Genomic DNA, 19,106 nt, shown 5'->3' on the forward strand with positions numbered 1-19,106 from the left:
CTGGGGTACAGGTTACAGGCACAGGAGGGTGAGAGGATTCACCAGAGACAGAGCAGGGAGCAGAACAGGCGGATGGATTGAAAGCACTGCTGAGGGGAGCAGTGGGCAAGACAGGAGAGGTTTGCCGCGCCATGTGGGAATCTCCCTGACTGGTCGGGAATCGAATCTGTGCTGCAGAGGCTGGGGACAGCTTCACAGCGCTGTGCTGAACCCACTGTGCCACAGGGAGGCCGTCCTTTGCCCCCCCCCCTTTTTTTTTTAATGTTTACAGATCTCATTCCTTTTAAGATTTATTTATTTATTTATACAAGCACTGGGTACAGTCAGAAGCGCGGGAGGGTGAGAGAATTCACCAGAGCCAGAGTGGGGAGCAGAGCAGGCAGAAGGACCGAAGTACACTGCTGAGGGGAGCAGCGGGGCGGCAGGAGAGGTCTGCGCACCACGTGGGACCCTCACCCGGTGGCCAGGGATGGAACCGGCGCTGCAGAGGCTGCGGGCAGCTTCGCAACCCAGCGCTCAACTGTTGCGCCACAGGGTAGGCCCCCTTTGCCCATTTTTAATAGGACTTTTTGTTATTGAGTTATAAGGCATATCAATAGATACTGGAGCTTTATGGATATATGGTTGCAAAAATTTTCTCCCATAATCCTAAAATTTTATACTAATTTTCAGTTTTTTAAAAGTATAATTGTTATCAAATATATCTTTATCTTGTTTGTATTTTCACACACAGAACCCTAATCCAATATATAAGAGATTTTATTTTATTTTTTTTAATTTAAATTTTATTTTTATATTCCCCATATAATTACAACCCCCTTATTTTGACCCCAATCCCTCCTTTCCCTGTCCCCCACCCCCCATAGAGTGTCTCTGGTTCATAGTTGTTTGTTGATTTTGATATTTTCTTTCTTATAGTTATTCTTTATAAAAGAGATTTTAAACACCGGAGTTGCTCTAGTAAAACTGAAGAAATCTGAAATCCTGATAACCTGGGATCTCCCTGTTGCAAACCCCAAACCAAGTGCACAAATCAAATAAAACAAAATGTTTTCCACAGCACTGAACCACTTCACACAAATTTGGATCTGACCAAAAAATAGTGAAGCACAATCTAAAAGAACCTGTTCTACACCATGAAATCTTAAGTCATTCTGTTAATATATTTGAGACTTATAAGGTACGTGTTGGAAAGACCACTTGCCCGAAATTAATGTCCACTTGCCCGAAATCTACACTAGTCCTGCTAACAATGTAGAATTTGGGTGTACTCACCTCTCTGCCATTTAAAAATAAAATATTGGGCCTCCCTGGTGGTGCAATGGGTTAAGCAACACACTAGGAAGCAATCCACAGCCTGTGCAGCAGGAGTTCAATCCCTGGCCAGTCAGGGAGCAACCCACATGGCGCAGCAGACCTCTCCTGACTCGCCTGCTGCTCCCCTCAGCAGTGTACTTCGGTCAGTCTGCCTGTTCTGTTTCCCAATCTGTCTTTGGTGAATCCTCTCACCCCCTTCTTTTCCCCCGCCGGCATCTCTGTCCTGTACCCCAGCTTTTGTACGCATAAATAAATAAATCTTAAAAAAAATAAATATTAAATGAGAACTTTGAAGTAAACATCAAAATGTCACCAATAGCAATAGATTCATTTATTTAGCGAGCGTCCACTATAACATTACAAGTATCACTTAGAGAAAGATAATACAGAATCAAGGGGGTGGGAATTGTATGGGGACTATAACCAAGATAAAAATGCATACATTGTACAAAAAAGAAAAATGATATAAAAAGTATATAAAATTAAAAAATTCCAAAAAAAAAAAAAAAAAAAGAAAAATACAGAATCAACAACAATTCTTAAAAGCACGTATTTACAGCTGGAGGAAGCATTATTTGTACTGAGTTTTCATCTCTACGCTTGGTTCCAGCACATATCCAAAAGCACTGATTTACCAGGAGATGATGATTAGGATTGGCTGCATATATGGCTATAAAAAAGAAAGGTATCTGGCTTATAAAGTCTTAGTCACAATACAAATATACAAAAACCAACTAAGTAATTGGTCTACATATGAAGGAAAAATAATCTCTCCAATAATAGGTGAGAACTTAAAACAAAAAGTCAGAATTTAAATTTCCAAAACTTCAAGTGTATACTATTAGCAATGATGTGACACCCATAAAATGCAAAGAACTTTCAAAGTACACTTGGTGACAGAACTGTTTTGCTCATCCACTTCTCACATTGTAACCTAATTTCTATTTCTAAATATATTTCAAACTGTTAGTTAAAACAGGATTTCCTTCAAACTTTGTAAAAATGTTTTTACCTCTTCCTCCTCAATTTCAGAGGTGTTAAGTTCATGTTTTTGACAGTAAGGACCCTCTTTCCAAGCTTCAGTATCACCACAGTCACAGAAACCTCCACCTCCTGATGTTGTCATCTTGAAAAAAAAAAAAAATGCAGAGTATCTTGTCAATAAGTATTTACTGAGGGCTATCGGATTATAAGTAATATCAAGTGCTAACGAAGTAACATTGCTCAAGTGTTTAACTGCTTTGAAGGGATGAAATTAAATATGAAGCCTCTCACTATTTTAAGGCTTACTTTAAATATGCCCAGATGCTAATTTAAGTGATTTCAAAATAAAACAAACTACTTTATGGTGTCTGGTCAACTATAAACATTTTAAAGAGGCAAAACAGTCCACCTACATGACTTTGTCAGGTTTCCTGGGGGTTTTGACTGACTTGGTATAATGCCAGTATCTATGCTAACAAGGTTATAAAGATTCCTGTAGCTGCTGTCTCCTAGAAGAATTTAGTAAGAGTGCTGCATCTGCATTAGAGAAAGTGACCAATAAAAACTACAGAAATTGTTTATTTTTCTTTTCTAACATCCTCTGAAGAGCCATTCTTTGAGAAGGAAGAAAGCTCAGGAAATAGGAAAGTGGGTTGCCTGGTCATAAAAACTTTCACCATCTGTGGGGTATTCATACTTCCCTAAGATCTGGCAATGATTCAAGGAATCTGGCAAGACAGAACATATTAGTTAATAATTGGTAGACTGAAATTCTGCTTTTCCTACAATACAGTAAGGAAGAGTTTAGAATCAGTATTAGATGCAGCAAATTTTAGAATGCGCTCTATGATAGTCTGCCCAACTAAAGTATGTCATACATCTCACATGGCATTAATGCTACCCCACAAGTGACAATTATTTCCAGGGGCTATAAAGACATATTCCAAAAAACATGAGAAGCAGTCATTTAGAAAATGACAATCTGGCCCTATAGTTACATATTTATTTTGGTCACTAAAGACATAAAATAGCTACTTAGAAATTGGGATTCTCTTACTGACTTATGAAAATAAAGAAAACATCCAAAAATATAAGGAGTCCAATTTTGTAACTGTTTTAGTTCATTACTAGCAACACTCACGTAGAGTGAATACAAACAGGAGGATAACTCCTGAGCTAGAAGATCCTAAATTAACCAATAAGATTGTAATATTCTATTTCTACCATTTTATTTGAGGTTAGGGTGAAAAGTTCCAGCTAATAATAATTTCTTAATTTTTGAATTTCATGGCTGTTTTCAATTTCCAAAAGAGGAACCAGGGCAGACTGTAACCCTAATTTGAAAGCAAAAACACTAGATTTTCGGAAAAGTAGTGACTGTATTACAGCACTGGGAAAAAACAGGGAGATTGGCTGGTCTTATGCTGTAGAAGATGCCTCTTTAATTAAGAAATGACATCTGTAGAACATGACCAATAAACAAAATTTAAATAATATGTCACTTTTACTTACTCTTTTTCTCACACATTCTCCCTTGCTCAAACCTCACACTTTTATCATAATTTTTGATAATCTTTATAAACCCGGCATTATGAAGATAATAAACACCAAAAAAAAAAAAAATTAGCAGAACAGAAACAATCCAGTTGAAAATCAAAATGGAGGAGGATCTGATATCTATGTTGTCCTTAAGCTAGGTGTTCCAGAAATCTGGATTCATAATTCGTTTCTATATACTGCCATTACATGATTAATGTTGTTTAGATGCCACATTGCTTAAATCACTCTCCCTCCATCGTAACGTTAAATCTTGGAATTTTAGAAAAGGCAGAAAAAGTACCTAGTATAAAATTCAATACTGGATGTGGTTATTATCTGGATATTACTAACCCTATATCGATGGTCTCTGTGAATACTTCCCAAAAAGCACTCCATGCATAAAACACAAGTTGGATCAACTGCACAGTCTCTGTAAAGTTAAAGAAAAAAAAAAATCAGAGCATCATAAAATAACTGTATATTTCACAACATAGTATTTCAAATTGGAATCCGTCCTAGAAGATCTAGAATTGTGAAGTGTCTTGGTGTTAGAGGAAAAAAGAAGTATCATTTCCAAAGATCTGTCAGATCTTTGATTAATGAAATTCATTTTAAGAACCTGTTTCTCATACTAGATGCAGATCAGGTAGTCTTTAAAGCTGAATATCACTAAAACAGTAAATTTCCAAGATTTTGGGAAATCATATTTTATATTAAAACACTCAGATGTATGTGGAATAGATTTAAAATTTGTATTTTTTTTAAAGATTTATTTATTTATTTATTTATTTATTTATGTATTAATATAAGCACTGGGTACAGTCAGAAGCGCGGGAGGGTGAGAGAATTCACCAGAGCCAGAGCGGGGAGCAGAACAGGCAGACTGATGAAGTACACTGCTGAGGGGAGCAGTGGGCAGCAGAGGTCTGCGAGCCATGTGGGACCCTCACCCAGTGGCCGGGGATTGAACCGGCGCTGCAGAGGCTTCGAGCAGCTTCGCAGCCCAGCGCTCAACCACTGTGCCACTGGGGAGGCCCAAAATTTGTATTAATTCTTAAGATATATCTTGAGACTTCAAATAACTTCCTCCAAATGGATGTTTAGATGAGGGCCTTTAAAAGTGGTATGAATGCACCCCAGGCAAGGCAAGATGTCAACTAGGATGCAATAAAAAATATTAGAACCTGTATTTTTATTTAAATGTCACACAAAAGAAGGAGAATTAAACATTCTAAGTGCCCTAAAATGTAGACTGACATATGTCTCCTTGCTTGGTCTGCATGTCTGATGGTGACACCACACACATGGTTCATGAGACATCCTAATTGACGCACAAAGTGGGTATATGTTCTTGCACGATGTTTTTGAATACATGTATTTTAATGTATGCAAATCCTATACTGTATGCAAATATTACTGTTTTACATCTCATTCTGTTCTTGACCCTTTAATTCAGTAGTATAATCTACTCATTTTGTTTGTTTACATCTGACTGCTACTTCTAATTGCTCTATAATATACCATGACATGTATCCAAAACATTTTATCTCTATTATCTCTGCCCAGGAAGGCTTTCTAGCATAAATAATGGTACAATGAGCATGCCTGTAGGTATTCTCTTATGGATCTGTTTGAAAATTTCTTTGACATATAAACTCAAGAAGGCAGCTATTGGGGTCATATACGTGTAAGTTCTTACTCTTACATGAATGCCATGCTACCATCCAGAGTGGCTACACATGCCACACTAGTGTGTGAGGTTTTTAACAGGCCCGCATCTTCATCAGCACTTGGTTTTATCTAGTTTTCTAATATGGACCAGCCTAACATACATGACATATCTTATTGTTTTAATTGCACTTCTCTGACTGCTAACATATTTACATAACTCCCCTTGGGGTTGCCTTTTCTATTACTGACTGTCAACATCTTCATCCATTTTTATTCTGTTGGGATTGCTTTCTTTACCTTGTTTATTTGCAGGAAGTTCCCTATACAATCTAGAGTAATCATTTGTCTATATTAAACATTGTAAATATTGTCTCTCATTTGTAATTTGTGTATTAATTTTGCCCATGGGGTCCTTTGTTAAACAGAACTCCCTATTTTGATGCAATGAAATTTTCTCTCTCGCTCTCTTCCCAAATATAGTTAAGTATTTTCCCCAATGCTATCTATCAAACAATCTAACCTTAAATCTATTGACTGTGGTCTCACTTTTATGTTCAATGCCTACATATTCTTGGCCTACGTCTAAGGACTCCAATATGCTTGAGTGATCTATTTGTTTATTCTTATGCCACGCCACACTGTATTACTATACCTTTGCAGGATGTATTAGTATCTGGTAGGCTAAGCTATTCATAAACTCTTCTTTATTCTTCCATACATCATTTAGGATAAGTTTATAGAGTTTCTAAAATTTTGACAGAGCTTACTTAGAATTTATTGATAAACTTCAGAAGTAATAAAATTCTTATCAGAGTAAATGATCACATTCCACAATTATTTTCTATATTTTTTACTAAGGTTTTAAAGTTTTTTGGGGGATGTCCTCTGTATGCTTGATTACATTAATATCTAAGTACTTTCTAGGTGTGCTGTTCTAATGATACATATATTTTTAAAATTTTGTTTTCTAGTTATTTAAGGGTGATGAAAAGAGTTATTGAGTTATGAGCCTTGATAAACTGAAGGCAGTTTATTGATTCTGTTGTGCTTTCCCCCCCGGATAAATAAGTATATAATATTATCGCTCTCCTAATAGTTAACCTTTTCTTTTTCTTGCCTTATAGTCTTGACAAAGTTTGTATTAAACAGCGGCAATAATAGGATGCTTATATAATAAGTATATAATATTATCGCTCTCCTAATAGTTAACCTTTTCTTTTTCTTGCCTTATAGTCTTGACAAAGTTTGTATTAAACAGCAGCAATAATAGGATGCATCCTTGTCTTGCTCTAGAGATTACAGTAGCAATATCTAAAGGCTCTCCATTTAGTTTTACATCCATTATAGATTTACTTTTAAATTCATTGTAGGTTTACTAAGAAAGTGCCCTTCTAGAAAGAATCAAGTATTTATCTTGCCTTTCCTACATAAACCATACCTCAGAGTAATCAAAGAACTGATGAAGGACTGTTGCTTTTATGAAAGTCTAGCTAATAAAGAAGATTGGCTGCCTCTAGTGAGATACTGATCTAGATCAAAAGCAACAATGAATGATAAAATATTAGGTAAAAGGGCTACTGGAGACCTTTCTAATGGCTGCATTTACCAGGTACCTGAATCCACTGATCAATCTTAATTAAACAAAAGTGGCCAAGTTTTATGTGCCCCTAATAAGAAGAATTAAGTCACAATTATGATATTTTGATATCAATTATGATATTATGATATTACTATTATATTACAATTATGATATTATGATATTACTATTATATTACCATTCCCTCACCCCATAGTCCCCACTCCTGATATAATAATTTAATGAAGTCTAATTACCTGTTTAGAATAAATACAGGGAATAAAGAGACATGTGAAGTAACACCATTGGAATACAATTAGTCCAATGTGGAATATGGAAAATTCTATAGGGTGAATTACCTGTGAATTACCTCTTCAAAGTAAGGAGTTGTGATAGGAATAACAGCCAAATGCAATATGGGAACTCTGAATTTACATTTATGAATCAATCAGGACCATTTCAATTCTGGCTACATATAGTTAATAGTAAGGAATTACAGTGTTAATTTTTTTTTTTTAGGAATGCTAATGATTTCAGAGAAAAACCTAAATAACTGAGTACTGATAAAAAGGCATGCTGTTTAGAATTTGCTTCAAAATAATTTGCAGGGCAGGAAAAAAGTATGTGTCTGTAGGTAGGAAACAGGGGAGCATAGATTAAAAAGGTGCCATGCGCCAGTTACTGCTGGAGGCTGAGCAAAGAGTGCATGTCAGTTCTAATATACCATTCACCTTATTTTCATTATGTTTGAAAAAGTTCATAATAAAACATTTCTAGGATTTCAATGCACAAATATAAAGTTCCCTTAAATATCTATAACTTTGTCTGCTAAGAGTTTATATGATGAATACTGGATTTATAAAGTGCTTTTCTGAATCAAATCAGAAAAACTTTTCTCCTCTCAAATATTAGATGATGAATTACATTAATATTTGTTTTACAGATGGATTTCTTTGGATTTCTGAACTCCCTTTGATCGAGATGCATCACTCCTCTAGTATATTCTTGGATTCAGACAGTTAATATGTTTAGATCTGTTCATCTATATTAATAAAGGAAATGGTTGTCTGAAGTCTCCTTTTGAATCTAACAGGGTTTGAAATTAAGAGTGGACTAGCCCCATGAAGATTTTTCACTCTTTTTCCATTTTCTCTGGTAACTCAAAGGAATTAACTGTTCTCTCAAAATTTGGTAGAATTCACCTGCATAGTAATTCAGGTATGGGATTTGGGGGAAGGAAGATCTTTGATTACCATCACAATATTTTTCAGACTATATGCAAGCTGCCTATTATTTTTCAAAGAATTTATTCATTTCAGCTAAGCTTTCAAGTTTTTTTAGCTTTTAGTTATTCATAATTCTTATATTTCAGAGGTTGTCAAACATTTTTAGCTCATGGCCATCCTTAGGGTCTCAACAGATTTTTTAGGGCACCCCTAGTTTGAAAGAAAAACTACTCTGTTTATCAAATAGGCTCAAACAACTTAGTACCTGTTGGGCACTGCACAATTTCTCACATTTCAGAATCAAATTGAACACTGACATCCTCATTTCCTATTCTACAAAGTACTTACTTTTTAATCACAGCATTGCAGAGGACCCAGCCTTGCAAGATATGCCATCGAAATAGGCATGCAGTGAGTATATTTCTCAATTTTCATTTTAAATTTTGCATATATGCAACTTTTTTCCTTATTCTGTATTTACCAGAAAATTGGCTTATCAATAACTCCAAAGAGTCAGTATCTCAACTTTTACTTGTGTTTCATCCTAACCTTTTTATTTCCTTCTTTTTTTCTTTCAGTGAGCACTACTGGTTTTCAAGTTTCTTGAACTGAAGGTTTGCCTTGTATATTTTTTATCTTTAAGATAATTTTAGACTTTTGCCCATTAGTTTAGCATTTACCAATGGCTCTTGCATACAATTATTACTGTGCTAACGGATATGGATAATAACGAAACCTTGGATGGTGGTGTGTGGGTCTATTGTATGCCTAGGAGAGATATTGCTGGGTCACGTGGTAATTCTATGGTTAATAGTTGAAAGGAATGGCTAAAATGTTTTCCAAAGCAGCTGCATGATTTTCCATCCCCATCAGCAGCATATGAAGAGTTCCAATTTCTTGACATCCTCCCCAACACTTGCTATTGATTGCCTGTGGATAACAGCCATCCTAGTGATGTGAAGTGGCAATTCACTGTGGATTTATCTTGTATTTTCCTAATGATTAACGATGTAGGGCATCTTTACATGCACTTATTAGTCATGTATATATTCTCTTTGTAGAAATATCTTAAAAAATCCTTTGCCCATTTTTTAATTGCATTGTCTTTCTATGTCCCTTATATTTCTATCATTAATTCTATTTGACATATATGAAAATTGCTAAACTACTTTTTTGGATGCACCATACTTTCTACCTGATATATTTTTCTCCACCATTTATATTCCTATTTTTTTTAAAAGATTTTTTTATTTATACAAGCACTGGGGTACAGGCCGGAGGCGTGGGAGGGTGAGAGAATCCACCAGAGACAGAGCGGGGAGCAGAACAGGCAGAAGGACCGAAATACACTGCTGAGGGGAGCAGCGGGCGAGACAGGAGAGGTCTGCCATGCCATGTGGGATCTCCCTGGCTGACTGGGAATCGAACCAGCGCAGTGGTGGAGGCTGCGGACAGCTTCACAGTGCTGCGCTTTACTGGCTATGCCACCGGGGAGGCCCTATATTCCTATTTTGAATGACTTTCTGTTTTACTTTGCCCATCATAAACAACATTTTTGGATCTTTAAAAATCAACCTGAGTGCTTCTGTCTTCATATTTTTGTGTAACAGATTATGTTATCTTTATTATGTAATATACAGTGTACATTAGACCATATGTAATATAAAACATAAGATAATTTACAGAACTGTAAAGCCTGTGTCCCAGCAGCCCAATAGGTAACAGAAAACACAACTGTATACAGGTATAGTACTAGTTGCTAATTGCTATATTAAAGGTATGTTATTTTGGTTAAAACATCCAAGGGTCCCTAAGATCTTAGGGCTTTGTTAAAAGCAGTCATCTCCAAACTCTCTTGGATCACGGATCCCTCATTAAACTGTTCCGCATATGCACTATCTGTAAATATATTCATATTACACTTATGCATTAATTTTACATATATTTATAAAATAAATATGTACACACATTATTGTACTAATTAGAGTTTCTCTATTATACTACTGTGCTGCTGGAATGAAAAAAAATGAGGCAGAAATATATTTTAAGAATAAACTAAGCTTCCTAAATTTGGCTAAAGACAACTTACAGATCCAAAAAACTCAAGGAATCCCAAGAGGATAAATACAAAGAATAAAAGGCATATCATAGTCAAACTGCTAAAATCCAAGGATAAAAGAGAAAATCTTGACAACTAGAGAAAACCAACACATTTCATGTACCGGCACATAAATATGTTAAAGTTATCATCAGATATTATAAGACAATGGAACAAGATACTTGAAATATTCAAAAGGAAATAAAGTGTCAACCCAGAATTTTGTATTCAAAAAAGTGCAGACTCCCACTTCCCAATGTTATGTAAGAAGCATAGAGTAGGGGGATCCAGCCACAGCCCAGTGCAGACCCAGGGTGCAGGGAGGCGCCTGGAAGATGCTCCATATTTAGTCAGGGAATTCTGCGTGAGTCTGGACCTCACCAAAGCTGTGGTGTGGAACTGAGAAAGGGCTGTCCCCACAGTCAGAGGTGAGCTGAAGGTCCCCACAAGCCAGGCCCTGCCTGGCAATGAGTTGGAGCCAAAAGGGGGATCCAGCGATTTGGAGCCCAGCGGGTGATCCAGCCACTGCCAGGGCAGTCTGTGGGACCTTGAGACCCACCTCTGGAATTAAACAAATATGGAAAGAGGAGATTTTCAGGGACAGCAACCATTAACATACCCATAATACCACTGACCTATGGGACTCTGGTATAACAGTATTGGACTAGATTGGACCACCAGTTACCGATATCCCAGAAAGAGCACACCAAAGAGATGCCAGCCAGTTCCAGCGACACAGTGTCCCTATGCATAGGACAAATCAGAAAACAAGCAGCAGGGAGAAGAAAAATTACCAGCAATCAAGCATGTTCCCAGAGAAAAGACACACCACAAAAAGACAACCAAACACCAGACTGCAACAACAGTGACTTAGAGAAACTTCTGAGTCTTCCCGATAGAGAATTTAAAATCGCCATGATTAAAAAACTGAAAGAAGGGCCTCCCCAGTGGCGCAGTGGTTGAGCGCTGGGTTGTGAGGCTGCCCGCAGCCTCGGCAGCACCGGTTCGATCCCCGGCTGCTCCTGGCCACGGGAGGAGGGTCCCGCCTGGCGCGCAGACCTCTCCTGCAGCCCGCTGCTCCCCTCAGCAGTGTACTTCAGTCCTTCTGCCTGCTCTGCTCCCCGCTCTGGCTCTGGTGAATTCTCTTACCCTCCCGCGCTTCTGATTGTACCCAGTGCTGGTATAAATAAATAAATAAATCTTAAAAAAAAAAAAGACTAACAACCATGGCATTTGGAAAAAAAAAAACAAAACTGAAAGAAGTCAAAAAAGATATGGGGAAAATAATCAACAATCAGAAAAATGAAATTGAGTCCCTAAAGAAGGAAGAGAAAGAAATGCAGGAGAGCAAAGGATTAATGGAAGAGCTAAAGAACTCTGGGAAAAGCAATGAAAGCAGAATAGATGAAATGGAAGAACGAATAAATACTCTCAAAGACACAGAAATACAAAGAACCAAAAAAGAAAAGGAAAGAGAAGTACGAAGGAAAAAGAATGAAGAAGACTTCGGGAACTATCTGACTCCATGAGGAAAAGAAATATAACAGTTATAGGAATCCCAGAACGAGAGAGACCTAGGAACAGAGAAAATATTCAAGGAAATAATGGAAGAGAACTTCCCAAATATGAAGAAGGAGCTGAAAATAGACATACAAGAAGCAAAAAAAAAAAAAACAAAAAAACCCCACCAAACTTCTATGATGAAAGGAAAAATACAGCAAGACACATAATAGTAAAGCTCCCAAGAATCTAAGACAAGGAAAAAATAATGAAGCTGACAAGAGGGAAGAAAGAGATAACATACAAAGGAAAACGAATCAGGCTGACATCAAACTTCTCCAAAGAAATACTACGGGCAAGGAGAGAGCGGAGGGACATAGTCAACAAACTCAAGACAACAAATGTCAACCAAGAATACTCTATTCAGCAAAGCTTTCCTTCCTCTATGAAGAAAGAATAAGGACCTTCCCAGACAAACAAACTCCGGAATTTCATTACAACTAAACCTCTACTCCAAAAAATACTACAAGGAATCCTAAAGCCAGAACCAACAGAGGGATGAATAAGAATGAAACAAGACCAAATATATATATATATAAAAAACCGGAGAAAAGACAAACAAAATAGCAAATACAGACGCTAACATATCAATATTAACTCTAAATGTAAATGGACTAAACTCCTCAATAAAAAGACACAGAGTTGCAGGCTAGATTAAGAAACAAAACCCAACCTTTTGCTGTCTCCAGGAAACACATTTAACTACAAAAGATAAAAACAGACTGAAAATAAAAGGATGGAAAACAATCCTACAAGCAAATGAACCAAAAAAGACGGCAGGAACAGCTATACTTATATCAGATAAAACAGATTTCAAACTCAAAAAGGTAAAAAGAGACCTAGATGGTCACTATATTATGATCAAGGGGACAATACATCAAGAAGATAAAACACTCATTAACATATACTCACCAAATGAAGGAGCACCAAAATATATCAGACAACTATTATCATCTCTGAAAACAGACATCAGAGAAGATACATATGTAGTAGGAGACTTCAACACACCACTATCAACAATGGATAGAGCAACAAGACAAAAAATTAGTAAGGACACTAAAGCTCTAAATAAGGATCTAGAGCTCATGGGCTTAATAGACATCTATAGAACACTAAACCCAAAAAAATTTGAGTAGACACTTTTCTCAAGCACACATAGATCATTGTCCAGGATCAATCACATACTGGGACAAAAGACCAACCATCTTCTCTGACCATAAGGCATCAAACTAGAAATAAACCATAAAAAGAAGGCAAGAAACCCTCCTACCTCATGGAGATTGAAATCCACACTATTGGAAGACCACTGGACTAACGAGGAGATCAAAGAAGAAATTAAAAAATTCTTTGAGTTGAATGACAAGGAGGACACCAATTTCCTAATGTATGGGATGCAGCAAAAGCAGTAATAAGAGGAAAATATACAGCAATACATGCTCACATCAAGAAACAAGAAAAAACTCAAAGAAATAACCTAATGTCACATCTCAAAGAACTAGAAAAAGAACAACAAAAAAACCCTAAAACCAGTAGAAGAAAGGAAATAATAAAAATCAAAGCAGAAATAAATAAAATAGAAACTTAAAAAAAAAATCCAAAAGATCAATGAAACCAAAAGTTGGTTCTTCGAACAGACATACAGACCAATGGAATCGAATAGAAAATCCAGAAATAAACCCACAGATTTATGGTCAACTAATCTTTGACAAAGGAGCAAAGAATATGCATTGGAGCAAAGAAAGTTTGTTCAATAAATGGTGTTGGGAAAACTGGGTCGCTACATGCAAAAGAATGAAGCTTGACCACCACCTCACACCATACACAAAAATCAACTCAAAATGGATTAAAGAACTAGACATAAGACCTGAAACCATAAAATATATAGAAGGAAATATAGGCGAAACACTACGTGATTTGCACATCAAAGACATCTTTACAGACACATCACCCAAAGCAGTGATAGTGAAGGCAAAGATAAACAGCTGGGACTACATCAAATTAAAGAGCTTTTGCACAGCAAAAGAGACAATAACAAAAACAAAGAGAAACCCCACCAACTGGGAGAACATTTTTGCACCCAACACTAATGATAAAGGACTGATCACAAAAATCTGCAAAGAGCTGATGAGACTCAACAACAACAAAGAAAATAATCCAGTCAAAAAATGGGCAGAAGAGCTTAAAAGAAACTTCTCTGAAGAGGAAATACAAATGGCCAACAGGCATATGAAAAAATGTTCAACATCACTTGTCATCAGGGAAATGCAAATCAAAACTACCATGAGATACCATCTTACACCAGTGAGAATGGCACATATTAAAAAAGCCAGCAACAACAAATGTTGGCGAGGGTGTGGAGAAAAAGGAACTCTTCTGCACTGTTGGTGGGAGTGCAAACTGGTCCAACCACTGTGGAAAGCTGTATGGAGATTTCTGGACCTACTAAACATAGAGCTTCCATATGATCCAGCAATTCCACTCCTAGGAATTTACCCAAAGGACACAGAAACATCAATTCCAAAGAACACCTGCACCCCTATGTTTTTTTTTTTTCTTTTTCTTTTTTTTTTATTCTTTTTTTTTTTTAAATAAATTTTATTGTTATATTCCCCATACAATTGCAGCCCCCCCATTCTGACCCCAATCCCTCCCCTCCCGCCCCCCTAAAAGTGTCTCTGGTTCATAGTTTTTTGTTGATTTTGATTTTCACTATCTTATAGTTATTCATTTTCCTGGTCCCTTATTTAAGTTTTCTAGATTCCTGCTATGAGTGAGACCATCCGGTATTTTTCTTTTTCTTTTTGGCTTATTTCGCTGAGCATGATCCCTTCCAGCGCCATCCATGTTGCTGCAAATTGCATGTGTTTATCTTTTTTGAATGCTGAGTAATATTCCATGGTATATATGTACCACATCTTCTTGATCCAGTCATCTATTTTTGGGCATTTGGGTTGTTTCCAAAGCTTAGCTATTTGCACCCCTATGTTTATAGCAGCACTGTTTACAATAGCTAAGCTTTGGAAACAACCCAAATGCCCAAAAATAGATGACTGGATCAAGAAGATGTGGTACATATATACCATGGAATATTACTCAGCATTCAAAAAAGATAAACACATGCAATTTGCAGCAACATGGATGGCGCTGGAAGGGATCATGCTCAGCGAAATAAGGCAAAAAGAAAAAGAAAAATACCGGATGGTCTCACTCATAGCAGGAATCTAGAAAACTTAAATAAGGGACCAGGAAAATGAATAACTATAAGAAAGTGAAAATCAAAATCAACAAAAAACTATGAACCAGAGACACTTTTAGGGGGGCGGGGGTGGGAGGGGAGGGATTGGGGTCAGAATGGGGGGGCTGCAATTGTATGGGGAATATAACAATAAAATTTATAAAAAAAAAAAAATAAAAAAAAGAAAAAAAGAAAAAATAAGAAAAAGAAAAAAAAAAAAGTTGGTTCTTCGAAAAAATAATAAAATAGACAAATTCCTAGCTGGGCTCACAAAGGAAAAAACGGGAGAAAGCACAAATAAACAGGATCACAAATGAAAGAGGAAAAATTAACACAGACACAGCAGAAATCAAAAGAATAATCAGAAACTACTATGAACAGTCATATGCAAACAAGTTCAACAATCTAGAAGAGATGGACAAATTCCTACAACTTTGCAATCACCCAAAGCTAGATAAAGAAGAAACAGAACACCTAAACAGACCAATTACAAGCAGTGAAATTGAAATGATAATCAAAACCCTCCCCAAAAACAAAAGCCCAGGACCAGATGGATTTACGAATTCCACCAAACATTCAGAAAGAGCGAGTACCTATCCTTCATAAACTCTTTCAAAAAATTGAGAAGGAAGGGATAATACCAAACACATTCTATGAAGCCAGCATTACACTAATACCAAAACTTAACAAGGACAACACAAAAAAAGAAAACTGCAGGCCAATCTCTCTAATGAGCACTGATACAAAAATCCTCAATAAAATTTTAGCTAACAGAATCCAACAATGTATTCATAAGATAATTCACCACAACCAAGTAGGATTTATTCCAGGGACACAAGGGTGGTTCAACATCCAAAAATCAATGTAATCCAACACATCAACAAAAAGAAATATAAAAACCATATGATAATATCAATAGATGCTGAGAAAGCTTTCAACAAAATACAATACCCATTTATGATAAAGGCCCTTGAAATTCTCAGGATACAAGGAACATATTCAACATCATAAAGGCCATATATGACAAGCCCATGGCCAATATCATTCTCAATGGTGAAAAGTTAAAAGCATTTCCTTTAAGATCTGGAACAAGACAAGGATGTCCACTCTCACTGCTGCTTTTCAGTATAATATTGGAAGTCCTAGCCAGAGCAATAAAACAAGAGAAAGACATACAAAGGAATCCAAATAGGGAAGGAAGAAGTTAAATTATCACCACAGCAATTACCTGTGTATGTAGCTAATAAAAGAGCTTATAGATACCTAAAATAAAATAAACTGGCAGAACTAAAAGGAACTATAGACGAATCAATTTTGAGATCCTCAATTATATTTAAAGATTTTAATACCCCTTTCTCAATGATTGACAGTAGTCATAAAAGTAAGTGATTATACAGAAGACCTGATTGACATTTACAGACATTATATCCAACAACCTTGTTTACAAAACAAACAAAACAACTTCTGTCAGGTATATACATAATATTCAAGAGGGACCATGTTGCTGAGTCATAAAACAAGTCTTTGACTTGTTGCAAGTGAAACTGTTAGAAATCAGTTACAATGTGATATCCAGAAAAGCACAATATTTGAAAATTAAACAGTACACTTCTAAATAGCCCATAGGTGGGCCTCCCTGGTGGCACTGGGGTTAAAGTCTTAGTGCTACCAAGCTATAGCCAGACACTGGGGCATGAGTTCAATCCTGGGCCAGGAAGCTGACCTGACATGGTGCAGCAGACCTCTCCTATCTCACCTGCTGCTCCCCTCAGCAGTGTATTTCAGTCCTGATCTCCACTGTCTCTGGTGAATTCTCTCAGCCCCCACACCTCTGACCTACACCCCACTTTCTGTATGCACAATAAATAAAAATAAATCTTTAAAAAATAAATAGCCCACAGGTTAAATAATAAAATATAAGCACATTAAATGTAAAGTAAGTAGAAGAACATTAAGAGTAGAAATCAATAAAGCAAAACATAAAGGAAAATTAACAGTCCAATATGGATTCTTTGGAAAGATTAATAAAACATTAAAAACACAAATTATGAATGTCAGTAATAAAAGCAGGCTATTCTTATAGATAGTACAGCTATCACAAGCATAAGAAGATACTATGCACAACTTTCAGTCAATTTGACACAATACAATGAAACACATTTCTTGAAAACTACAATGTACCAAAACTGATGCAAGATGAAATAAAGTTCTAATAACTCCTAAGTACCAAAAAAACTAAATTTGTTTTCAAAAACCTCCTCCAAAGGAAATAACCCGGCCATGAATATTTGTTTTACTAGCAAAGGCTACCAAACACGGAAAAAGTCATACCAATTTTATACAAATTCCTCAAAACATGTGAAAAAGGAGGGGCCTCACTGGTGGCGTAGCAGGCTAAGCGCAGCACTGTGAAGTTGTCTGCACCTCTCCAGCGCAGCGCTGTGAAGCTGTCTGCACCTCTGCAGCACGGGTTCGATTCCCGGCCAGCCAGGGAGATTCCCACATGGCATGGCAGACCTCTCCTGTTAAGCCTGCTGCTCTCCTCAGCAGTGCTTTTGGTCCATCTGCCTGTTCTGCTCTGATTCTGGTGAATCCTCTTACCCTCCCGCGCTTTTTGCCTGTACCCCAGCTATTGTATAAATAAAAAATAAAATAAATAAAATCTTAAAAAAAAAAAAAAAAGGATTTGACTGACCTTTGGCCGGGGTACCTGGGAGCTAACTGCTAAATCCCTGGAATTTCCCATGTGATAGTAGTGTCTGTTATTCATGCTCTCTCTCAACGCTTTATCGTTCATTATTCTAATGCGATGACTCAGAGTGGGACTGGCTCAAAAGACCAACAATGTGATTAGAGGGTGAAACTTTGAGCCATATATTAGTCCCTCTGCTGGGAAGGGGAAGCAAGACTAAATATCAAGCCATTCAGGCAATGATTCAATCACTGTACTAAGAAAACCCAATAAAAACTCTGGACACCAACCCTTGGGTGAGCTCTCCTGGTTGGCAACACCCTGTGTGTATCATCAGGCATTCATGTGCCACAAGGGTAATGTGTCCCTGAGGACAACAGAAGCTTTTAACTTGTAAACCTTGCCTTATATCTCTCCCCTGGGCTGGTTCTCATTGGTATCCTTTTGCTACTAAAACTTTGATAACAAGTATAGCATTTTTTGAGTTCTGTGAGTTGTTCTACTGAATTATCCAAAGTATGGTAGTGTGTGGAGATGCCTGGAATTTGTTGCTAGCTCATTAGAATTGAGGCTGGCTTTGGGGATTTGCAACTGTATTTGTTGTGAGAACAGTCTGTGGAAAACGCTGGTCTTAACCTGGAGTTGGGCCAACTTTGGGTAATGATGAAGTTTAGAAATATCCTAATGGGCCCCAAGCTACTTATCTGTCCAAGTCCAGGTTATCAGATACTGCTTTCTTTCTTCCACACTTCAGGCAATGAGCCAGTCTGCCTCTTCTTTCTGGCAGCTACATCTGCCCTCTTCTTCTTGGTTTCTCCTCCCCATAAGGCTGGCTAAATGACCAACTTTCCAGTCTTTTTCCCGTATCGCAGCAGTTTCTGTTAATCCCCCATCCTGCTTCTCCTCCAACTAACATTTATCTCCTTTCCATTTGGTGTTTTACTACTGGTAAAATAAATGCACGCATCTTTGACAAGACTCAGAATGTGGGCCTCCCCAGTGGCGCAGCGGTTGAGCGCTGGGTTGTGAAGCTGCCTGCAGCCTCTGCTGCGCTGGTTCAATCCCCCCTGCTCCCCAGACACCAAAGGAGGGTCCCACATGGCGCGCAGACCTCTCCTGCCACCCGATGCTCCTCTCAGCAGTGTACTTTGGTCCTTCTGCCTGCTCTGCTCCCCGCTCTGGCTCTGGTGAATTCTCTCACCCTCCCG

General features: G+C 37.3%; 1 protein-coding gene across 4 annotated transcripts in view; it reads right to left on the reverse strand.

The window, feature by feature from the left end:
- Positions 1 to 19,106, reverse strand: part of UBR2 (ubiquitin protein ligase E3 component n-recognin 2) — a gene marked incomplete at both ends in the record, with an annotated part of 108,329 nt that overhangs the window by 75,448 nt on the left and 13,775 nt on the right. For all 4 annotated transcript variants that reach the window (XM_084228348.1, XM_084228347.1, XM_084228350.1 and 1 more), the window contains 2 exons: positions 2,330 to 2,443; positions 4,192 to 4,270. In XM_084228348.1, coding sequence (XP_084084474.1) covers positions 2,330 to 2,443; positions 4,192 to 4,270 — 193 coding nt within the window. The remainder of the gene's footprint in view (positions 1 to 2,329; positions 2,444 to 4,191; positions 4,271 to 19,106) is intronic.

Source organism: Talpa europaea, assembly GCF_964194135.1.
Source record: "Talpa europaea genome assembly, chromosome: 2".
In the NCBI taxonomy this organism is placed as follows: Eukaryota; Metazoa; Chordata; class Mammalia; order Eulipotyphla; family Talpidae; genus Talpa; species Talpa europaea.